General features: G+C 42.5%; 1 protein-coding gene across 1 annotated transcript in view; it reads right to left on the reverse strand.

The window, feature by feature from the left end:
- The window catches only part of LOC126114040 (pickpocket protein 28-like), a 196,644-nt gene that overhangs the window by 30,931 nt on the left and 139,204 nt on the right, over positions 1–26,509 (reverse strand). The window contains exon 7 of the mRNA XM_049915022.1: positions 11,781–11,928. Coding sequence (XP_049770979.1) covers positions 11,781–11,928 — 148 coding nt within the window. The remainder of the gene's footprint in view (positions 1–11,780; positions 11,929–26,509) is intronic.

Genomic DNA, 26,509 nt, shown 5'->3' on the forward strand with positions numbered 1-26,509 from the left:
CTGTCGCTATGCATCTGAAACTGCTAGCTGCGGTCTGTCTCTACAATGCCCCAAACCCCCTTCCCTGCACACGCACACATTCCACCATTACCAAACTCGTGATTTCTAGATATGTGTGCCACCAACCGAACCCTCCTTCTAATCAGGTCTTAATATCAGTCTCTTTTCTTACCAATTAGAACCTCATCATTTGTTACCCGATTTACGCGTCTAATATAATTCTATAGTACCATATTTTAAAATCTTCTATTCTCTGATCTTCTGGGCCAAGCTTCGAATTCCTTCGCAAATAAACAAAAAACAAAGCTGAGTGCGACGTTAGTATGAAAATAGCGTGTATGCTCCAAAAGAAAATTTTTATTAAAAATGAAATTCCTCCAGCTGTAATTAAGACGTGGAACACGTGTTGGTCTCACTGCGGACTTCTAGACTGAGTCACATACAACTGATTTCATCAAAGTGTACGGGCCTGAAGATAGCGTTGACGCAATGTCGAAACTAGTAGCGAAGTAAATATAAAATCTTGAGTACAGCTGGAGGAATTTCATTTTTAATCAAAAGTATACAAGCTGTGTCCCACGTTCACCCAGTTTAAATATGGATGTACGAAGAAAAGAAAATTAGTACAGAAGTTTGCGGGTAGTGCTGTATTTGTATAATATAACCGTAATCATCTTTGTATTCAGAAAAAAACCAGAGGAGTGTGAGTAGGACTGGCGCTCTGAGGGTTCCATACAAATTTCATTATGTATGTAAATAAATCTATTATAGGTTTCGATGTGCCAGTTTGCAAGCATCAATATATGTGACGTATATGGCTGTAGTTTTTGACTGTATTGACTCCAAAACATAAATTTCTTACACGACCAAAGAATCGTACACCTTAGTACTTCACATAAATTTCAACTTGTTACGTCCACCATGGCTAAAGGACAAATGTAAGGATGTAGAGGGTAAGATAGATACTGCCTACAGGAAAATTAAAGAGACCTTTGGAGATAAGAGAACCACTTGTACGAACATCAAGAGCTCAGATGGAAACCCAGTTCTAAACAAAGAAGGGAAAGCAGAAAGGTGGAAGGAGTATATAGAGGGTCTATACAAGGGCGATGTACTTGAGGACAATACTATGGAAATGGAACAGGATGTAGATGAAGATGAAATGGGAGACACGATACTGCGTGAAGAGTTTGACAGAGCACTGAAAGACCTGAGTCGAAACAATGCCCCCTGAGTAGACAACATTCCATTGGAACTACTGACAGCCTTGGGAGAGCCAGTCCTGACAAAACTCTACCATCTGGTGAGCAAGATGTATGAAACAGGCGAAATACCCTCAGACATCAAGAAGAATATAATAATTCCAATCCCAAAGAAAGCAGGTGTTGACAGATGCGAAAATTACCGAACAATCAGTTTAATAAGCCACAGCTGAAAAATACTAACACGAATTCTTTACAGACGAATGGAAAAACTAGTAGAAGCCGTCCTCGGGGAAGATCAGTTTGGATTCCGTAGAAATGTTGGAGCACGTGAGGCAATACTGACCTTACGACTTATATTAGAAGAAAGATTAAGGAAAGGCAAACCTACGTTTCTAGCATTTGTAGACTTAGAGAAAGCTTTTGCTAATGTTGACTGGAATAGTCTCTTTCAAATTCTAAATGTGGCAGGGGTAAAATACAGGGAGCGAAAGGCTATTTACAATTTGTACAGCAACCAGATGGCAGTTATAAGAGTCGAGGGACATGAAAGGGAAGCAGTGGTTGGGAATGGAGTAAGACAGGGTTGTAGCCTCTCCCCGATGATATTCAATCTGTATATTGAGCAAGCAGTAAAGGAAACAAAAGGAAAATTCGGAGTAGGTATTAAAATCTATGGAGAAGAAATAAAAACTGAGGTTCGCCGATGACATTGTAATTCTGTCGGAGACAGCAAATGACTTGGAAGAGCAGTTGAACGGAATGGATGGTGTCTTAAAGGGAGGATATAAGATAAACATCAACAAAAGCAAAACGAGGATAATGGAATGTAGTCGACTTAAGTCGGGTGATGCTGAGGGAATTAGATTAGGAAATGAGACACTTAAAGCAGTAAAGGGGTTTTGCTATTTGGGGAGCAAAATAACTGATGATGGTCGAAGTAGAGAGGATATAAAATGTAGACTGGCAATGGCAAGGAAAGCGTTTCTGAAGAAGAAAAATTTGTTAACATCGAGTATAGATTTAAGTGTCAGGAAGTCATTTCTGAAAGTATTTGTATGGAGTGTACCCGTGTATGGAAGTGAAACATGGACGGTAAATAGTTTGGACAAGAAGAGAATAGAAGCTTTCAAAATGTGGTGCTACAGAAGAATGCTGAAGATTAGATGGGTAGATCACATAACTAATGAGGAAGTATTGAATAGGATTGGGGAGAAGAGAAGTTTGTGGCACAACTTGACCAGAAGAAGGGATCGGTTGGTAGGACATGTTCTGAGGCATCAAGGGATCACCAATTTAGTACTGGAGGGCAGCGTGGAGGGTAAAAATCGTAGGAGGAGACCAAGAGATGTATACACTAAGCAGATTCAGAAGGATGTAGGTTGCAGTAGGTACTAGGAGATGAAGCTTGCACATGATAGAGTAGCATGGAGAGCTGCATCAAACCAGTCTCAGGACTGAAGACCACAAGAACAACGTCCACCTGATCTTGAGAAAAAGAGATCTCAATAAACGTCCGTATCTTTTGACTGCACTGACTTAGAAACTTAAATACGTGTTTTTCTAGGTTGTATGGTTTTTTCAGCATTGACGGTAATCGAATATCTCGTCATGGTAACGGATGGGTGGCTATTGCTGTGGTGAGAGCTATATCATATCTGATGCTGCTGGAGGAGAATTTAGACCTTAGTATTTGATCTAAACGAGGAGGTTTTCAACATGCATTTTCTAACGGTTTATAGTACTTTGACATAGATCTCACACAATGGCTAATAGAAAATTTGACAAAGCTGAATATTTGCGGTTGTAAATGTAGCCTCAATACAGCTAATTTTCACAAAACTCGACATTTTAATTTTTCAAGGTTCTAAAAAACTCACCTAATCCTTGTTTTATACTGCATGGGTAAAACTTTGAACTTAAAATTTAAAAGTTAAATTTAACAGCGTTTACACTCACTTGTTTTTATTTTTAGGCAATCACACAACAGTTAACAAGATAAATCAACTGTTTGCTAAGCGACTGTTAGACAACAATCCATATGGAAGATTCAATATATTCTGAAACAATCCAGGAGGTGAAAAGTGGAAAGCAAAGCTGGTGTCATCAACGTCAAAAGGGTAAGAAATGCATAATTGCATCCACAAACGAAGATCTGAATATAGGCTGTAACCATTTCGAAACAACAAAGGAAACAACGTGCAAAGCAGGATGTCTGTGTTTCAGTGACCTTATAAATTTTAGATATACACTGACCTTGAATGAAAAGAAGTTGAACACGACAATTTCTTACTACGATGCATAAAAGTGAAATTGCTTAAAAGATTCAGGGGGAAGGAAGATGATGAAAGTAACCAAAAATCTGTGTCAGTCTCATACTACATAAGACAAGAGGAAGGCTGGGACCTCTGTATATGTCTAAACATACAGAAACGTGACAGGTAATTCTGATGTTATTTATAGCCTAAGCAAAATTTTTATAGAATGACAGCAATTGTCTGAACAGGTTATATTTATTTCATATTATGGTGTGCGTACTGTAAGACCTTCGGTACACACACCATCAGATTATTTGACTTGTCGCTCTAACGAAGTAGGCGAGTGTCAGCAATATGTCTCGTGGTCTTATCGTGGCGTGTTTATCTTCTACCGTTAGATCAGACGATAGAAATGCCACTTGCACGCTTATAGTAGCAGATTGACGGTGACCAAATTTAAACAGAACTTCGTTAATTTTACACACACATTTATTAAAATAATAACAAGCATAAAAATAGCTTAACTTGCGTCTGGATGACAATCTGAAGTTCCTTTGGTCTTGGTACGTTAATCTTATTCTCACATATCTCTGATACTTGACAATAGTGTCTATACATTTATCTTCATGGCTGTGTATAGGAATATGGTAATCTTATTAGGCACAGACCAATGCAGACTAATACAGACTGACTAATCGGAGGTCTGTACACTCGTTATAATACCTCTCGCGTTCAGGTTGAAAGGTGGCTACACTGAGCCACAGCGCCAGAAATCGCGCCAGAGAGTATTGTTCCGCCGCCTCCACTGGCAGTGATTATTGAGACGTAGCGGCAAGCAGTTCTTGCCGAGAAGTTGTGGTGGACACTGCTTGTAGCTGAAGTCAGAGTGAGATGCGGTAGTGGAGAGTGTTGTTCCATGTTTATGCAGTTATTTGATGGGAGAGATAGCAGATGTTGTTCCAATGGAGATATTGTAATGATCTGAGTGCTTTTCGTCAATATAAATTAAGGTAACTAACTACTGTTCTTTATTTTCTTATTATTTGTGTGTCCTGAATAATGCTTCATTACAGGTTCAGTCAACAAAGCATCTGGCGTGTGTTCTTGTATTAGAGTGTAATTCTGGTTTTCTTGCGCAATTATAGTATTTCTAATTTTCTTTTATCACGTCAGTATAATTGGTATTTAAAAATTCTTGTCTTGTTGAAGAAGAACCGTGCCAGATGCGCGTTGAGTCATACTACCACATACAGAACAGCTACACTTGTGTTTGTTGTTTCGTAGGTTTTATAGTTGCTGGGGACTTGATTAATTAATTGTGCTAACAGAAATTTTCTTACATTCTTTGTTGTCATTCTAAGCAGTCAGATTGCGTACTAAAACTAGTCAGGGCCAGCCGTTCACGAGACTTGCGTAATCGGACATACAGCTACTAAAAATATTTGCATTCTTATTATATATAATATAAATAAAGCCCCCATGCACGTGGCGACCCTGCCAGGATCGTCCCTTGGAATCTTCTGATTGTAAAAATAGTAGACAGCAGTATTGTTGTAGTAATTTGTAGTTTAGTAATTGTAGTCTATATTCCATGTGTAGATTTGGTGATTGTCATTCTTCTATTGTTCGTTAATCGTGTTTGAAGGAAGCATTTCGTGTGATTGATATTGTTGGTGATAAAGTGTCATTGTGTGTAATTTTCATATAGTGACGAGTTTTGTATGTTTTGTAAATGATTACGCGATCTATGAAAAAGGCAAAAATGATGGATAGTGAGAATGACGAAATTGTTAACATGGCGAACTCGCCAACACAGGAGAACAGTATGTTGAATAATGAAGTGGAAAACAATGTAAGAAGTCGGGAAAATAGTCCGGAACCATTTCAAAATTTTTCTCAATCAGAAAATTCACACAGTACGAGATTAACGACAGAAGATTCTGAAATAGTATCGAACACAGATAGCCTTATGGCTATGCAGAAGGAAGTTAGTTTTACGGGAAATGTTAGGGGCGAAAAGAATTCTGAACCATTTAATATGGAGCAGTTGATGGGTGCAATATTAAATTTGGGATCTCGGTTAGATTTACAAATGGGAACAATGGAGCATTTACGATCTGAATTAAAAACAGATATGGAAACAGTGGTATCACAGTTACGATCTGAACTAAAAACAGATATGGGAACACAAATAGGAACTATTAAAACTGATATGGGAACAATGGAAACACGGTTTAGATCTGAATTAAAAACACAGATGGAAACTTTGGGATCTGAATTAAAAACTGATATGGGAACACTGGAAACACGGTTAGACTCACGAATAGGGACATGTTTCAAAAATATGAAATATGAATTAAAGAAAGAAATCAGAGAAGAAGTACAACCGATTTTGAATGCTCACAATAATAGATTAGTTGCAGTAGAGATTAGACAAAGGGAACAGGATAGGGAACAGGAAGAAAGAGATCGCGTGATAGTACAGAAATTTTCAGAGTTAAATTTACAACGTGCATGGGGGCTTTATTTATATTATATATAATAAGAATGCAAATATTTTTAGTAGCTGTATGTCCGATTACGCAAGTCTCGTAAACGGCTGGCCCTGACTAGTTTTAGTACGCAATCTGACTGCTTAGAATGACAACAAAGAATGTAAGAAAATTTCTGTTAGCACAATTAATTAATCAAGTCCCCAGCAACTATAAAACCTACGAAACAACAAACACAAGTGTAGCTGTTCTGTATGTGGTAGTATGACTCAACGCGCATCTGGCACGGTTCTTCTTCAACAAGACAAGAATTTTTAAATACCAATTATACTGACGTGATAAAAGAAAATTAGAAATACTATAATTGCGCAAGAAAACCAGAATTACACTCTAATACAAGAACACACGCCAGATGCTTTGTTGACTGAACCTGTAATGAAGCATTATTCAGGACACACAAATAATAAGAAAATAAAGAACAGTAGTTAGTTACCTTAATTTATATTGACGAAAAGCACTCAGATCATTACAATATCTCCATTGGAACAACATCTGCTATCTCTCCCATCAAATAACTGCATAAACATGGAACAACACTCTCCACTACCGCATCTCACTCTGACTTCAGCTACAAGCAGTGTCCACCACAACTTCTCGGCAAGAACTGCTTGCCGCTACGTCTCAATAATCACTGCCAGTGGAGGCGGCGGAACAATAGTCTCTGGCGCGATTTCTGGCGCTGTGGCTCAGTGTAGCCACCTTTCAACCTGAACGCGAGAGGTATTATAACGAGTGTACAGACCTCCGATTAGTCAGTCTGTATTAGTCTGCATTGGTCTGTGCCTAATAAGATTACCATATTCCTATACACAGCCATGAAGATAAATGTATAGACACTATTGTCAAGTATCAGAGATATGTGAGAATAAGATTAACGTACCAAGACCAAAGGAACTTCAGATTGTCATCCAGACGCAAGTTAAGCTATTTTTATGCTTGTTATTATTTTAATAAATGTGTGTGTAAAATTAACGAAGTTCTGTTTAAATTTGGTCACCGTCAATCTGCTACTATAAGCGTGCAAGTGGCATTTCTATCGTCTGATCTAACGGTAGAAGATAAACACGCCACGATAAGACCACGAGACATATTGCTGACACTCGCCTACTTCGTTAGAGCGACAAGTCAAATAATCTGATGGTGTGTGTACCGAAGGTCTTACAGTACGCACACCACAATATGAAATAAATATAACCTGTTCAGACAATTGCTGTCATTCTATAAAAATTTTGCTTAGGCTATAAATAACATCAGAATTACCTGTCACGTTTCTGTATGTTTAGACATATACAGAGGTCCCAGCCTTCCTCTTGTCTTATGTAGTATGAGACTGACACAGATTTTTGGTTACTTTCATCATCTTCCTTCCCCCTGAATCTTTTAAGCAATTTCACTTTTATGCATCGTAGTAAGAAATTGTCGTGTTCAACTTCTTTTCATTCAAGGTCAGTGTATATCTAAAATTTATAAGGTCACTGAAACACAGACATCCTGCTTTGCGGCGGAACAATACTCTCTGGCGCGATTTCTGGCGCTGTGGCTCAGTGTAGCCACCTTTCAAGGTATCACTGCGCGAGTGTGATCCGCGAGAAGAAAAGGTTCTACGTTAGCAGCAATCTCATTGGCTGCATTACATATTAATACGCAGATCGGCGGAAGCAGAATTTGGTCCGTCTTTATGGCCGCGCCATCTCGTAGTGCGGAGACGGACGAGCGCTGCGCCTGCGCTGTTGTGCTTAGCGGGGCGCGCTCTAGTGGGAAAGTTGTGTACGCGCTGACTACGCGGAACTATGTACACAACACATATGTATTTTCCCAGGAGTGTCCCGAGACACTCAGGCATATTGCCAAAATATATAAGCTGCAGGATGTTTTGCCTAATGAGAATCGAGGTGGACGAGCTCACAAACTGCAGGAAAGGAACGAAGGGCAGAGACCTTTCATTATGATACGTCATTGTATTATACGCAGATCTTATCATTACTACAGAAATAAAGTTAAGTTGTCATATCTTCCACTAGAGTTAGATCTTAAAGAAATTCTTGGCAAACACAACGCTTCTCGAGTTTAACAAGGGTTTTTGGACTGTTCTCTTACAATGTATGGAAGGGTATTCTACACATGTCTCAAACTGGGTTTTGGAGACCCTGATGATTACAGCTACTCGGTTTGTGCACATGTTGTTGTAAAGGCAGCTCAAGATCTAGAATTAAAAAATAATATAAGAGCAGATTATAGCTTGCAAAAAATAAGTGCAAAAAGATTTTTCAATATTTTAAATGAAAATAAAAAGCAGTGTGACAGTTTGTTTTGACTATCAGAAGGCTCAGCCTTTATCCAAAGTGTCTAAAGGAGAAGTATTTTACCCCAGACAAGTCTAATTGCATAAATGAACGATCTCAAAATATTCACAAAAGAAAGCATACAAAAGCAATTTACTACACATGGCTTGAGACTGACTCTGGACAAATGAAATTGCTTCTGCTTTCAGAGAGTATTTAAATTCTTTAGAGCAAGATCTAATGGAGAAAGGGGCAAAAGTCTTAGTATGAGATTATTTTCTGATTCTTGTTGTTCTCAAAACAAAAATTTCACAGTGAAGGCAACGATTATGAGTTACATTGAAAACTCAACGATTTAAAAAAATTCAGCTTTATTTCCCAATACATGGGCCTATTTGCCTCCTGACAGGGGTTTTGGCCTTATTGAAAAACAAGTAATAAACCACGAAACAATCTCTCTGCCCTCATAATAATATAACACCTTGGGAAAGTTTGTGGGATTAACATTCAGGGGTAACGACTGAAATAGTTACGATATGAAATCAATCTCCAAGTGTGTAATTAAAGTTAAATTGCCTTGAAGATATCCGAGACAAAAGTGTTGCATAATGTATGAAGGCATATGACCAGGGCACAATGATTTTTTTGCAAGCAAAGGGACAGATATATAGACAGACAGACAACAGGGTGACGCTAGAAGGGTTCCCTTTTTACGGACTGAAATACTGTACCCTAAAATGAAAGTAACCTGTAACTGTATTAGAATACATGTTGCGCAGTCGTGAATATGTTCCTTTCCAAGAGATTAGTACGAGTAGCGTCAGTAAATAGTGCAACATTGTTTTTTCTGAAAGCAGGTTGGATTTATTCGCGATTCCAATACATCGTATTATTCACCATTCTTTTCGTTACAAAACCCTGATCCCCGTTTAGTGGGACGACCGTACGCCACCTCATTGGGAGGGTCTGTATGCAGGCAGGATATCACTCTACTGGTAGACGTCGGAGCCAAAGTGCTGCTGCATCAATAAACGGCTCTCCATCCGCGTACAGCTTTCCGTGGAGTGCGTACATCACTGGGCCGAACGGATGGAAGACGTACGAAATCCGAGCTGTAGGGTGGATCAGGAAGAACAGCCCAGTGAAGTTTTGTGAGCTCCTCTCGGGTGCACAGACTTCTGTGAGGCCTTGCGTTGTTATGGAGAAGAAGATTTTGCATTTTCGTCGCGACCAACACGCTGAAGTCGTTTCTTCAATTTTCTTAGGGTAGCACAGTATACTTCAAAGTTAATCGTTGCGCCATGAGGGAGGACATGAAACAGAATAAACCCTTCAGGTTCCAGAGGACCCGTGCTATGACTTTGCCGTCTGAGTGTGCGGCACTGAACGTTCTCTTCGGAGGAGAAGTGGTGTGGCGCCACTCCATGGATTGCCGTTTTATTTCCGGTTCGAAGTGATGAAACCATGTTTCACCGTATGTGACGGTGCTCGACAGAAAACTGTCACGGTCAGCCTCGTAACTTGCTGGTAATTCCCCACAGGTGGTCCTTCGTTGCTCTTTATGGTCTTCTGTTAGGCAGCGAGGAATCCAGCGGGCACACAGCTTTAGATTTCCAACTGCTGGACGTCTGTATCAGCACTACCAACAGAGACGTTCAGATCTACATATCTACATATATACTGCGCTACCCACCAAGCGGTGTGTGGCGGAGGGCACAATTCGTGCCTAAGTCATATTTCCCCACCTCTGTTCCATTCGCGGATCGCTCGAGGGAAAAATGACTGTCTTAACGCCTCAGTACGAGCTCTTATTTCTCTTATCTTTGAATGATGATCATTACGCGATTTGAAAGTTGGTGGTAATAATATATGCTCCACATCCTTGGTGAAGATTGGATTTCGGAATTTAGTGAGCAGCCCCTTCTGTTTAGCTCATCGTCTATCTGCAAGTGTATCCCACTTCAAACTTTCTATGAGATTTGTAACGCTCTCGCGATAGCTACATGTATCAGTCACGAATCTTGCCGCTCTTCTTTGGACCTTCTCAATCTCTTGAATCAGACCCAACTGGTAAGGATCCCGTATATACGAACAATCACTCTAAGACTAGACGAACTAACGTATTGTAAGCTATTTCCTTTGTTGAAAGACTGCATCGTTTCATGATTCTACCAATAAACCGGATTCTAGAGTTCGTCTTACCCGCTACTTGTGTGATCTGATCATTCCATTTGAGATCATTTCGAATAGTCACACCCAGATACTTGACGGATGTTATCGCTTCCAAAGACTGATCATTTATTTTGTACTCTTACATTAATGTGGATTTCCGCCTTGTTATACGCAGTAGGTTACACTTACTAATATTGAGAGATAACTGCCGGTCATTCCACCACGCACTTATTTTCTGCAAATCCTCATTGATTTGTTCACAACTTTCGTGTGCTACTACTTTCCTATAGACTACAGCATCATCGGAAAACAGTCTAAGGCCGCTGTCAATACCATCAACCAGATCGTTTATGTAAATCGTAAAAAGCAGGTGACCTATTACGCTGCCCTGGGGCACACCTGAAGTTACTCTTGTTTCTGTTGAAGTTACCCCGTTCGGGAAGACATATTTCTCCCTGTATGTTAGAAAACTTTGTATCCAACCGCATATGTCATTGGATAGACCGTAAGCGCGCACTTTTTGTAGCAAGCGACAATGCGGAACTGAGTCGAACGCCTTTCGAAAGTCGAGAAATATGGCAACAACCTGGGAACCGATATCTAGAGCCTGTTGTATATCACGCACAAAGAGGGCCAGCTGTGTCTCGCATGACGGCTGTTTCCTAAAACCGTGCTGGTTTCTGCAGATGAGCTTCTCAGAGTCAAAGGTCATTACGTCTGAACACAAAATGAGCAGCGACGTGTTCGACTATGATTCGTGGATCGCCTCGAATGGAAGTGTCCACTCTCCAACATTGCAAGAGAGACAGCCGACCGGCACGCGGGAATTCGGACACATTTGCGCGACCTCGTTGCGATGATGACAGACTCCTCGCCCTGCGACTCACTGTGCTTTTGTTCACTGCCAGGTCTCCATAGACATTCTGCAATCATATATGAACCTCTGCAACGCTCTGGTTTTCGTCAAAGGAAACTAAATGACAGCTCTGTGGTTGAGCGACGCCACCGCTACGATCGCCATTTTGAAGGATACGCATAGCGACGCCAGCCACCGGAACTTTATGAAACTGTAGGAGATGAGGCGGGAATATTAAGCGATGTCCCACGAAACAAATTCCGCATTTTTCAGCCAAAATTGGCTGAAAAAGGTGTGTTGTATTACTTACTGAACGCCCCTCGTAGCGAACTAAGCAGTGTCGCTGTTCTGATGAGTAGTTTCACACATGCAGTACGGTCAGCAGTCACTTGCACCGTCTCCGCGAGAAGTCGCAGCGAGGGCAAGATGGGGAGTGTGGCCAGGCGGTAGCTACTCACCCGTGTACAGGTAGTGGTAGGGCGCACAGCCGCAGGCGTCGTGGATGAGGCGGGAGCGGCAGCGTAGCAGGCAGTTGCCGGCCGAGTAGCGCGGGCCGTGGCGGCGCGCCGCCGGGTCCTCGCCGAAGAGGCAGGGCCGCCGAGACGGCTGCAGGCCGCGCATCGCCGCCGCGCTCTCCGTCACCGTCACGTCCACCTGCCGGCACGCGCACGCTGCAGGCAGACTGCTGTGGCATGCCCAGCTAGCCTTCCGGGGCTGCTGCCAGTGTTATTAAAATACTTCCGCTTCTACGGCGCCGCCATAATTTTAACCACAAGGAATTTCACAAAGATTCGACCCATTTCACAAGATTATTGAGCCGTTATTCAGGTAAGTGTCCGCCGTGATAGTTGAGAGGTCAGCGCGGCGGGTTGTCACGCCAACGGGTTGGGTTGAGCTTTTTGGGGAAGGAGACCAGACAGCGAGGTCATCGGTCTCATCGGATTAGGGAAGGACGGGGAAGGAAGTCGGCCGTGCTTTTTGAAAGGAACCATCCCGGCGTTTGCCTGGAGCGATTAAGGGAAATCACGGAAAACCTAAATCAGGATGGCCGGACGCGGGATTGAACCGTCGTCCTCCCGAATGCGAATCCTGTGTCTAACCACTGCGCCACCTCGCTCGGTTTACGCCAACGGACTCGGGTTCGATTCCCGGCTGGGTCGGACATTTTCTCCGCTCAGGGTCTGGGTTTGTGTTATCCTCATTATCATTTCATTACCTCATCAGTGGAAGGCAACGGGAAACCACCACTGGAATCACTTCCCAAGACGCTCATGCGGTGGACCTCTCTGATGAGGTTCCCCCATCACAAGACCTGCCGTAAGGCAGAACACGAAATTTTTCAGGAAGAAGATCTTTGTGAGACTTTCGAGAGATCGAGTAGAGAAACTATAGGTCGCGGCTGCGGCGCGAACGAGGCGGCATGTAGACGGCGGTCGCGAGAGGGAGTTGAGAGAAGTGCTGTGGCGCCACACGGGGAGTGAAAGCCAGCCCGGAGTCAGTCGGCTAGCGTCGCATTGGTCGGCTACAACTGTCCTTCACTGAGATGGTCCGTGGAGTTGTGAAGTGGTGGCCTAGTGTCTATTGACACCGCTGTGTACGCTGCACCGTGGGACCAATTCCGGCAATTGGAAAGGGCCAGTCTTGCTGCGCATCGACGAACGTGAATGTTACGACCGTTTATAATGTGGGGAGTTGCATCACAAGCTGCTTGTGAATCTTACATATGACTCGAGCTTAAAGCTTTTAACTTGAAACTTCTCTATTTAAATGTGTGTGTCTGCACGTAAATTGCTGAATGACTGAGAATATGAAACTTCTACGTTATTTGATTCTGAAACAGCTGAGTAAAACTGAACGTACTGAGCCTACTTTCTCATTTTCTTTTTATTATCATGTCAACACTGACCCACAATATTCTAGGGCAACGAAATCTGACTGCTCAAAAAATTACAACTTGACTTCAAATAATTAATTCAAAAGAATGGCCCTGACTAAAAAGAAATCTTAACAATAACCTATACATTTCATTAAGCACTTACCTCACAAATATCTTCATTTCGTGAACTACTGCAATACAGTGAGCGTCAATACTGCCAGCTAAATAAAAGATTCTAATTACTAAAGCCACTAACTACAATAGGCATGTGGTTAGCAAAGGAAAGATTTTGGTGCAAACCAAATAACGTATTTTTTACCTCAATTATGTGACATCCAGTTCAAACACGAATATAAATCGTCATTGACATCCAGCACAAAGATATATAATCATGAATACTTTTCAATCTCCAAGTCGGATACTTCCAGATCGTTAGCCTACACTAACACTTCAGACCTCTATACTCCATCAGTGCTAACTTTTCACATTTAACTTCCATCACTGCTGGCTGTTCACCTCCAACTGCCCAACAGTGCTTCCATCACTGCTGGCGACTAACATCCAACTACCCAACACTGGAGATTAACTTCTAACAACGAGTCCAACCAGCCACAGAGTCTCTTACAAAGAAAGCTCAGTCAGAGATCCAATGCAAAGAGCTGCACAGCGCTGCCAACGGGGAAGCAGCCCACTTACAAACTGTGTTTGCTGGTTAAAGGTCTCACAAGTGTATTAGGCTGGAGCCTACATTTGCATGTAACTTGGAATAGCTTGGTCAGCTGAATTTCATGATGTAAACTGTTACCATTCAAAACTGTAAATGTTCCCTTGCTGTGTCTTGCTTGCTGTAATTATATACGTTTAACCTTAGTAGTGCAGACTGGCAGTATAGTGCGCACAAAATGCCGCGGCCCCTAGATGCGCGGTCGGCTGGGGAAGGGTGGGGAGAGCGACAGTGGTGGGGGGGTCGCTCAGAGGGCTGTGGGGGAAATGTCGAGCGCTGGAGGGGAAAGTGTCATTCTAAACTGAAGCCAACACTCACGTCTTTTGTAAATCATAAGTGGGGTCTCTCCACACCCACACTTGCATGGCTCCTATTTTAAAAGATCTGCTACTGTCACCTCTGCTTTCGTTAGTAGCTAGGAAGAATTGCACTGAAATTGCAGCGATTTATTTTCGACTGGCTTGATAATCATTTGTAGCATTTAGTGAAGTGTCATGAACGGCAAATACACATTTCTCTGGTTGCGATTTCAAAACTTGCTTCTTTTGTCAAAACGCAGCGGCGTTTACACTGTCTCATCTCAGTAACATGTTGGGTAGACAAAGTTGTGAGAGAATTCTGAAACAGTGATTTATTAAGTGAGAAACTGAGGAAAAGTAAAGTAAGTAGCTTACGAATAAGCACATCCTTGGTGCAAGAAAACGTGTGATGTCTTCATATATGTTGTTCCAAAGTGCATTTCTCATTTCACCAGGTATAGACAGCCCTTAAAAATTACATTCTTTCACTGAAAAGATCTGTAGTTATTGGAATAACACGGTAGATTCGAAGTTTTACGTAATGACGATATGGTTAAATACTCTCCTCTTTGCATGCTATCATTTGCCAAAATCTCATTTCGATATCTGAAACCGTTTATGAAATATGAGCAATGTTGTGGATATTTCACCCTGGCTTTATCGCTGGCGCGACGCAATCGCAAATGAATGTGTAACGTCTACTTAGAAAAATTAATGAATTACTGTGCTGATAAACATATGTCATTTGATTTTCAAACAGCTGAGCAAAACTGAACGTACTCAGACATTCACTAAAGTGACACACAATATTTTTAGCGCAACGCAATCTGACTTTCAGTAATCCCTACAAAAGAATGGCCCTGACTAATAATAACCTATACCTTTCATGAATTCTTACCTCACAAAAATCTTCGTTACTCGAACTACTGCAATACAGCGAGCGCCAATACTGCCAGCTAAGTTAAAGATTCTAACTACTGAAGGCACTAACTACTGATAGGCATAGTTAGCAAATGAAAGATTTTGATAGAGAACAAACAATGTATTTACCTTAATAGTGTTCAAAAGTCATAATATATATATCAGTTCATGACATCCAGGCTTACAAATTTACTGTCTCTGTCCAGATCATCCGCTCTCAAAACTCCGCCATCTCACTCCCCACATCCACCACTGCTGGCAGCTCACCTCCAACTGCGCAACGCTACGCGCTGTTCACATCCAGCTGCCCAACACTACAATAGCAAACAACAATGCAAACGAGCCACAGACTGCTCACAGCACAGCCAGTGATTTCCATACAGAGCGCTACGTGGCGTTACCAATAAAAAAAACCTAAACAGCCTACTTACAAATGTGCAACATCAGATTAATTTTCTCGAGATTGGTGACAGATAGATACGTCTACCCAAGTCTAAAGAAAAATCCAGTACATTTGCTAAATGTCATATGCAACAAAATATTACGTAATATGCACCAAATGCAAATTCATAGAAACCTCTATTTTTCATTGCACACCTTTCCGAATTACTCGCAGTGTCTTACTTTCACGTAAATATCGAAATAACTATGATCATTAACGAAATGATGGGCACATCACCACGAACCCGAAATGTGTAGCTATAAGCAAAGCAAAAACGAAATTTTTGTACCGAAGACTTTCTATAAAATCGTTTGAGAAAGACTGCGTGGTGCGTGCCTCGATTTGTCATCGCTGACCGCTGAAAGGTGCAAAACACTTATCGGCCCCCCTTCCGAACAAATGAAAGAACTCGCCCAGCGCTTTGGACGAAAACTGGTCACTGCACATCGGCCACCGTGTCCTACGGGAGCCATAATTTGGTACGTTGTTTGCATTAACCTTGTGTCAGTTCTCATAGGCCAAGCCACTTTAAGCAGTATAAGTTTTCGATGTACTCACGTATTGCTCTTTGGTAATGATATAAGCTTAGTCTGTTTTAGTGCACTACTCCTCAGGTCCTATAATTGGTCGCCTCCCCCCCCCTCTCGCCTCCCCACCACCATGCTGTTGGGCAAGCAATTCACACAAACAATAGTGGTCCTAATGGCCTGGGCCGACCTGTTTATGGAGGAAGAAGACTGCACAATGGAGTAACTGTATTTGTAATATTAGGGAAACGTATCGGTGCCTTGGATTATTATGGACTAAGTTATGTATATAGCAGTTATTTTAATGTTATTATGTTTAAAGTTTTGTTAAGTTGGCTCGCTTAATTTGCTTGCCACTTGGCTATTTTACATTCCATGCGAGTGCACGAAATTCGTTTACTCTCTGTAAATCATTAGTAATTAATTTACGAATATGAGTTTTGCGAGTTTAGCCGGTTGTGTTTCTTGATAAATAATTGTTTCTGATATGAACTAAGTAATGGGGTTATTTGTGTTAGTATTCCTTGGTTCAAATGGCTTTGAGCACTATGGGACGTAACTTCTCAGGTCATCAGTAATCTAGAACTTAGAACTACTTAAACCTAACTAACCTAAGGACATCACACACATCCATGCTCGAGGAAGGATTCGAACCTGCGACCGTAGCCGTCGCGCGGTTCCAGACTGCAGCGCCTAGAACCGCTCAGCCACCCCGGCCGGCTGTTAGTATTCCTGATGTTATATATTTAATCAGTCATTTTCTTAACGTCACTATTTGTTTGCCTCAAGTTTTGGCACGAATGCAGGGAACTGCTAGTGGTTAAAAACGTTAATTGACTTAATAAATGCTAAATATGTAAAGCAAAAATTTTATTTAAAATACTATTTTCATGGATTTGTTAAAGCTCATTTTTATCTTTTAAAGATATCTTTATTTCTGAGATTGCTCAAGTTAGACGACATAAAAAGATATTTAGATTTCATTATCGTAAACAAGCTATATCAAATTAAGCTTGCCAATTGTTAAATAAATTTCTGTTAAAATATTTTTTAACTGTGAATGGTGTTGGTGCTATTACCCTTTGGTGTCCCTTTCACACCACAACCCCTTGTGCTGGCCTTTACCTTCCCCCAGGCAAAATCCTTTTCAGTAGTAGCAGAGAACATGATTGTGCTCTTAGAGAGGGGGGATGGGGGTGGGCGGGGGGAGGATCAGCGAGGTGTTAACATCGTTCACAGTTGTCTTGTAGTGCTAGTGTTAAATGTTTTGGTTTGTGTCTTAATTGCTTGCGATTCTGTGTAATCATTATGTTGCGGGAAGATGTAGACGCTGGAATTGGTCTCATGCAAGCAGGTGGATGCCTCGAATTGAATTATTAAAAAAAAAAAAGAGAGCTGTTAATTCGAGCTGCAAAAACGAGTGCAGCTGACTGATGGTACGGTGTCGCAGCTTACCGCACGGTTGCGGAACATCTCGGACAGACCGCTGCAGTTAACGTCGGAGCAAATTGGCGAGGTAACTTCTGCCCTGTCTTATTGTTCTGGTGCTCTTTCGTGTGAGTGATACTATGAAAATTTTGCAAGATATCCATCCGTCGTTAACTCGGGTGTATAGGATAGACGCACAGATTAATCGTTTGCTAAATAAGCTCCGCGATTTGAAACAGTTACAGATTACTAAAGAGGATGGCGTTCTTTTATGAAAACTCTTGAATCAGGCCAGGCAGTTACAGTTAGATCTTAACAATGTGCAGTGGTAGGAGGAAGCCACTGAGGTTGAACAACGTGAGCCCCGCTTCCCTGTTAAGTTCTGCCAGTCCTTCCTTTAGACACGATGGAGGCGAACTTGTATCCGAATTTTTTGCTAAATTTCCTAATCCCATTATGTGCTTGCTACAAGTTCTTAAGGCGCTAGATGCTGATTTAACGCTAACAGTGGAAGTGCTGTGGCTGCTAGTTCGGTTAGGAAAGCAGGCCGAAGCATTGGGAACAGCCCACCTTGTGATTTTGAGGTTATTATATCTTCTGGCGAGGGGGACGGATAGCATCTGATACTGCGAAAGTCATGCATAGACAAGGAATCCTGCAACGCCGTCTGCCGACTGCAGGAATTTTCAACTGGCGTGTGGCTCTCATTTCCTCGCGCTCCTTTGACACTGGCACACTGGCACATTGCCTGAACATGAAAGCCGACTTAACTGTGTTTACTATGACGTAAGACTGTTTCTCACGTGCATTACACCCAGATACCGGGAGCTGATTGTCGGTTGGTTGTCGGTTACCAAGTACTGCCTGGTGTGGGCTCCCTCTAATTCACTTTGTGAAAGATTTTAAGCACATGTATATCGGGTTCTCCACTAGTTAAGCTCCAAGTCTGCGCTCACACGCGAACACTGGAGAATTCATCGTGGGCCAAGCTGGCGTCGGCTGCATTAAACACCGATGAAGGCGGCCAGACGCCGAAATTAAACATTACAATAATATCAGCAGGAAACGGGAATGACAACACACCAACACGAAAACTTGGAGCGATCAGACGAATAAGTTCAACAGGGGACGTACAAACATGGAATCAGAAATGATAGCACCTGTAGACGAACTTCTGGTGAATTTTCTAGCAGAGCTGAAGCAGAAAAGGGTGTCCACCACAATTACTGCAGCAGTCAGGAACGAAATGTGGGCATTAGTGCTTGGCCAAATCAAACTTCGTGGACAAAATGACGAACTAACAAGTGAAAACGAAAGACTGCGTGGGGAATTAGCAGCGGCAAATGCCCCTGACGCAACAGACAGAATTCAGCGTTTGGAAACGGAGATCGCAGCCCCGAAGGAAGAAAATAAAAAATTACGAACTGAAACGAGGCCAACACCACTGACTTTCGCTGCAGTCGTGGCAAGTAGTCCTGTCACCAAGATGAAAACCAGGATTGAAGAACAAATTGCATTAGCAGAAAATAAACATGCGACTCCCCTCTTTTTTAAATCGGAGAACAACCAGAATGCTCAAGCCATTAGGGAAACCTTAACGAAAGTAATAAACCCTAGACTTGATAAAATAAAAGTTACACCAGTAAGGAATACAGCAAACACTGTAATTCTTGAAACTGAGACACAAGCAGACAAGAAGATTATTTAGAAAACGCCAAACTTAAAGGACATTCGATGCGAAGAACCGAGTAAGCTAAGACCACTACTGGCAGTACACAGTGTTCCAACAACAATCACAGATAAAGACTTTTTAGAAGAACTGTTTGAAGTAAATCTCAGCGACCACATCACCAAAGAGGAATTTCAAAAATAAGTCAAATTCCATTCAAAACAGGCCCGAAAGCGAAAAGAACGATAAATAATATTCTAGAGTTGACACCAAGGGTCAGAGTCCTGTTATTACAGAGGGATAGGGTGTACATACAATGTGAATCTTTCCGCATGAAGGACTATGTGTCAGTAAAAAAGTGACTCAACTGTTGGGATTTTAGCCATTCGTCGAAAAGATGTGACCGGGAAGCTGTCTGCGGGAAATGTACCCAAAGCCGGTCACAAAAAATTCGAATGTCAACTATTGGCTGTTCTCCTTGCAAGAACAGGAAAGAAAACGTAACAAAGCTAGGGGATTAGAATGCCCTACTTACAAAGAACTCTACAAAAGAGAAATAGAAAAAACAAAGTACGATGTCACCAACTGTGTCATCTAGCACTCACTAAAACAAAAACAGTGAGAAAACTCTATTTGGACCTCTAGGTAGGGATATGAATCCAAGTATAAACTACGGATATGTACAGACGTTCTCTCAACAAAACACGGATATGAACTCGAGTATCCCACCTCGCAGAAGCAAACACAAATCATTAGCAACCGAAACAAGAGCGTGGCGACGTGCAGCAATTTGGAGGCAACAACGGACATGAATCCCCTCAGTGGTTGCAACATTGTGCAAGGGAAGTATTTTAGCCTAACAGATTACTTCGACGATCTGCGTTTCTACGGTGTCATGAAATACAGTGTGGCGAGGTGCATCAAACACGAACTTTTCCAGTGGGCAATACTGGAAGAGGAAGCCCTGAGTAAAGAAGACCTTAAAAGCAACACTCTACACACAGCAAAAGTACACAAAAATAACGATAGACATCCAAGACAATGTCATGCCCTCCAACAACAGAACCATGACACAGTCGTTAAACACAATACACCACGCGTAACAGAAGCATATAATAATTGCAACAGACGTCCGAGACACGGTCAAGCCCATCCAGAACAGGAAATGACACAGGCGTGACACCAGTTCATCTGGACACACCGAAACAACATGAAAGGAAATTAATTCTTCCCTCGCCGGAGGATAGGTTGCCGTATGATGAAACATTTCCAGAAAAATAAGAATATGACACATCAAAATGTAAATCATACATGCAAACTGTACGTTTCGTCAATGGTGGCAATACGCACGAAAGGACAACTCAGAAGCAAGAAACAGTTATCAATGAGAAACAAACGCAAACAGAAAACTTAAAAAAAGTGACCACACACCATATACATACTAAAAACAACATGAACACACAAAAACCTCACACTGAGAAATCACAACAATCTTCAACTGACGAGACATCACATCACCAAAAACTGGAAACTACATCAAGAGATAGCTGACCGATGTGGCCGAGCAGTTCTAGGCGTTACAGTCTGGAACCGCGCGACCGCTATGGTCGCAGGTTCGAATCCTGCCTCGGGCACCGATGTGTGTCCTTACGTTAGTTAGGTTTATGTAGTTCTAAATTCTTGGGGACTGATAACCTCAGATGTTAAGTCCCATAGTGCACAGAGCCATTTGAACATCAAGAGATAAACACCACGACTCAGTACATCAAACAGAGCTACAAAATCATAAAGTAACACAATGTCTACAAGGACTTGGTGAGGGCGCATGGACGCGTGTACCTCGATTACACCCAGAGCGGGCCGAAGTTCTTTGTTTTTACGAAATTTCCATAGTGAAAATCTTGCAGCTAAACTGTATGGCTAGCATGACGGTGGCCTGAGAATTTGGTAAGCTGATGAACGAGGTATGCGCGGACATATTGTCCCTACAAGAACAGTACATACCATATGGGAGAATTCCAGGCTTTCCGAGGCAGTATATGCAAATCACAGGCACGATTAAGGCCAAGGCTGCAATCATTGCATTCAACAATAATATTACAGTAACGCAGTTACGCACGCAACAAACGGTTACGGTCGAAATAACTTCAGCCAGGGAAACATGGATCATCTCATGGATCTACGACCCGTAGTAATTTGATATAGAGCCTATTGCTGAAGTAATAAAAGAAATTGCTCGATTTGCAAATGGCAGACGACTCTATCTTAACAGGCATAAATGCTAGGTCAACCCACTGGCACTCTGACAGAACGGACGCCAGATGACAAGTTATAGTTGACGTTAGAAAAGAATTTAATCTTTTCGTTTTAAACAGGCCAGGCCAGCCGCCAACTTACCACGGAAATAGTGGTGTCGGGAGCAACACAGACATTTCTCTGGCAAACAGCGCATACAGGGAACGAAGTAGCAGGTGCTCGATAAGAGAAAACTCAGTGACGCAACAATTATATACACTAAAAGAAACACAGACACAGACACTCAAGGCTGCTGCTAAGCAAAGCAAACTGGCAAAAACTAAGGCACGTGACTGAAGAGTATCACCGAAGGAAGCATAGATTACAGAGCTCACGTTCCTAAAGGCGTCTTAGTGAGAGCACAAACTACAGCAATACCTGCAGCACGCGACGCCACCCAAACAAAGGGAACCATGGTCAACGCCATTAACAAGACTAAGAAAAGACACTCGTGATAAAATACAATATCACCAAAAGTCAAAGACATCACAGGAAAAAGAAATTAGGTTTCACCGTTATCTTGACGCTAAAACACGATACAAAGACGAAGTACATAAGATCAGGGGAGACCACTGCGACACATATGTTAGGACAGACATACAGAGCTACATGCGGGGGGGGGGGGGGGGGGCGCTCAAACTGCACACAGAACGTATAAAGACTCCTACAGTATTATCAATACCGAAGAAACCAGATGGTACTACCACAAGAGGCTCCGGCTCCTGATGGCATCCACCTCGAAATAATCAAACAAGTTGCTCCACCTATCGTCCCATATTTGACAGACTTAATAAATAATGTTCTACCAGGACGAATGCCGAGTATATGGAAGACGGCAAATTCTATTAAAATCAGGAAAGTGCTGGACAAAGACCCGACTGGCCCTAAGATATACAGACCATTATGCCTCATTAACATTCTGGCAAAGATACAGGTGAGACTGCTACGTGACAGACTTCAATCGCACCGGCAGCTCTTCCGCCTTAGCCCACTTCGGTTTGGTTTCGAACACATAAATCCATCGACGACGCAGTAAGTAGGCCCATAGAAATAACACAGACAATACAAGACATAGCTGGTCCTTTCGACAACCTTTGGTGGACGGCGCTGTTTGCGTGACTTAGAGAGATGAATGTTCCACTGGCTCTATGCAGCGCCATCCTTAGAAATTATTGTAAAAACAGGATAATGGAATGGAAGACTGGTTGCCAAAAGGTTATATAGAAGGTAACAAAGGGTTGTGCGTGAGGATCCATATGCGGACCGATTTTCTGGGACATAGCCATAGAATCACTACTGAGTGGTTCAAATGGTTCAAATGGTTCAAATGGCTCGGAGCACTATGGGACTCAACTGCTGTGGTCATAAGTCCCCTAGAACTTAGAACTACTTAAACCTAACTAACCTAAGGACAGCACACAACACCCAGCCATCACGAGGCAGAGAAAATCCCTGACCCCCGCCGGGAATCGAACCCGGGAACCCGGGCGTGGGAAGCGAGAACGCTACCGCACGACCACGAGATGCGGGCTACTGAGTGCACAATAAGACAACGACATGGCAAACGGGGTGGTTGCGTACGCTGATGACCTTATGATCATGGTATCTGCAAACTCCAGGTTCCAGTTAGAGAGTAAAGGCACGCGGCTCCTCGTTGAATGGTGACCGAACAATAAACTCACAATAGCAACAAACAAAAGTGTTTACGTACTACTAAGAGGGACACTGAAAAGAAATCCAATTATAATATAAACAGCATATATGTAAAAGGAAAGTTATGACAAGGTACCTCGGCATTTATATTGACGAACATTGACACTTTATCAAATATGCCAGACTGACAGTTAACAAAGCGACGAGACTCACGCATAAACTTGCAACACTGAATATTATAAGAGACAGACCACCCCTTCAGACAATGGGGACATATTACACAGCACTTTTAGAGTCAGTAACTTGTTTTGCGGCTAGTGCTTTGGTACAACGATTATGCTTAGGTACGCATGAAACTACTGACAATCCCGGGGACTTCGGCACGACCTCGATAGAGGCACTGTGCGCGGTACTACGAGTTTTCCCTATAAATATCCCAATTCGACTAACAGCAGCTGCGTACTGGCCGCAGAGGGGAAGACGCGACAAAATATGAGAAATAACTGCACAGTGCATAACCTACAAACGGAAATTAAACAAGTGGAGAATTGATACATGGCAGACAGAGTGGGACACAACTGATAAGGGAAGACGAATCTACTCTTTCTTCGCCAGTAGACGAGAGCGGGTGAAATTGAAGTAGATAAATCTTAAAGGCGGCATGGTGCACTTTCTCTGGGCCGGTGGCCCGTATCCTGTGATCTCTACGGGTTTGACCTAAAACAGACTCACACTTGTGCCTGTGGTGAGAATGGCACACCTGAACACATATCTGCGATGCCCTAGGACAGACAAGACGGAGTTTAAGAAACCAGGACGCTGGACAGTTAATACGCAGATAGGATGGCTGGAACTCCATAAACAACATCGCAGACGAAGTATCGCGAGCACTATATGCGGCATACCAACAGGAGACACCATACCGTAGAATAACACAGTCTTCACACTGGAACAAATCCGTAGTACATACTGAAAGACACCGGCACAAGCACAGATACGGAATCGGATACTATATCACACACAGGAAGCGAAGACGAGATAAACGTACAAACATAGTAAATGTAAGGGACGGTTCTACAGCACCAAATCAAATCAATCTAAAAAAGGACTCTCTATATAGCTGTTCGTTATACATTTCATAGCGTGTAACACTATCTGAGAATGTGACATTTCTTCTTCTTTCATTGCATCACGCGTGACTGGCTCGAAGCTTTACCGAGCCATAACACCAGATGTAACTGAATACATTTTAAATCAACTCCCAATCTTCACTGTTACCTTAAGTTCGGAAACACATTGTAACCTAGAATGAGATTTTCACTCTGCAGCGGACTGTGCGCTGATATGAAACTTCCTGGCAGATTAAAACTGTGTGCCGGGCCGAGACTCGAACTCGGAACCTTTGCTAGTTCTGCAAGGTTCGCAGGATAGCTTCCGTAAAGTTTGGAAGGTAGGAGACGAGGTACTGGCAGAAGTAAAGCTATGAGGACGGGGCGTGAGCCGTGCTTGGGAAGCTCAGTTGGTAGAGCACTTGCCCGCGAAAGGCAAAGGTCCCGAGTTCGATCCCAGGCCCGGCACACAGTTTTAATCTGCCAGGAAGTTTCACATTGTAACCTAACTAATCATTACATTAAATTAAGTATTATCACTGCCAAGACAACAAATGGAGCAGATGTTATCATACACGCAGAGTGTATACAGGGAAGAACTGTCACATCGTATCTATGTTTACCATCTCTTGTTTCTTCCATTAAAACACTTTTAAATTTATTATCATCTAAAGTTAGCAACAAGTCTAAACAAAATTGTGTTTTTAAATTTTATGCTTCTGAAAAATTTTCAACAAAAAACGTTACAAGCTATATAACTGAATTTGTATGATATAACATATAAAATCACACAATGTACCACCTGCTATATAATAACAGCAGCAGGTCTTTACTTGAGAAATAAACAAAATAAATAAAAAAAAATTTCGTGTGTGATTTAAGGTGGGCCAATGAGGTCATATTGGTAGCAAATCTCATAAAAATTCTGCGGAACACCATGGCGGATGTTTTACACGATGGAAAGGTCATCACATCTTCTCTTACTCACATTACAATCCTTATTTTGACACTTGTGCGATGGAGGTCAGAATCGCTACGCCCAGCGTTTGACCAAGCGTTTTTCTTACGGAGTGCCCAGTAAAACATTTCAGTCACATCGCCGCACAGAATCGACATGGCCTTGAGATGTAACAGAAAAGGCGTCATGAAACCACAGCTTATTTTGGAGCGTTCTCACACATTTCGTGGTCGAAAACGACAGTTTGCAGTGTGATGAACAGCGTAACGACATTCTCCTCAGCCGTTGGCACTGGTGACGCCGCCGAACGATTCAATCCTCCTCTAAGCACATCATCGGCCGGCAACCCCATTGATCGTGATCGCACCCCTTTGGAGCTCAGTTTGACAACAGTTTTTGATCTGGCACATAGGATGGAAGACCTATGGACAGCCGGCCAGAGTGTCCGAGCGGTTCTAGGCGCTACAGTCTGGAACCGCGCGATCGTTACGGTCGCAGGTTCGAATCCTGCCTCGGGCATGGATGTGTGTGATGTCCTTAGGTTAGCTAGGTTTAAGTAGTTCTAAGTTCTAGGGGACTGATGACCTCAGACGTTAAGTCCCATAGTGCTCAGAGCCATTTGAATCATTTGAACCTATGGACAGTTCAAAATCCTTGGACGAAATTTGAAAGTGATCTCAAATAACAAAGGGTGCTTATGCTTTTTGCAGCGTTCCTCCTTCGCGCCCTCCTGTGGCGTGATCACGGAGAGGTGCGACATTCACACATTCACTTCGGGAACATACTCAGTGCCACGCACCTGTCATTCGTGAGCTGTTCAACCATATACCAGAATGGAGACAAACTGTGAAGAAGTCCAAGGCGCTGGCAGTCAGGAAACCTCTTCAACTCGGCTCGATTCCAGATGGGGTACTAGCAGGAACAAGGGCAGCAGCGTAGTCTGCCTATAGGCGCCTACGATTCTCGTCATGGGTTTCCTGTGTATAGGTACATTTTAAAAATGCTCAACAAAGGTCGGCGGGTGGTATCGAACTGGGTGGTTTTAGATGGACGCTTTTTCCGTTTTATTCATGCATGTGTCTATGCCGCACCGCTCTGTGATCACGTCACAGGATGGCGCGAAACCGTAGGGCTGAAAAAGAAGAAGCCCTCTTTCCTATTTCGGATCACGTTCAAGTCTCATCGAATGGTTTTGGACTGTCCCTAAGTGGTTCAAACCTGTGCAGTAGAGCAAAATTAGCTGTTGCACGGCACTAGAAAAGAGCGCGATCACGGTGAGTGGGGTT

Source organism: Schistocerca cancellata, chromosome 1 (assembly GCF_023864275.1).
Source record: "Schistocerca cancellata isolate TAMUIC-IGC-003103 chromosome 1, iqSchCanc2.1, whole genome shotgun sequence".
Taxonomy (NCBI): Eukaryota; Metazoa; Arthropoda; class Insecta; order Orthoptera; family Acrididae; genus Schistocerca; species Schistocerca cancellata.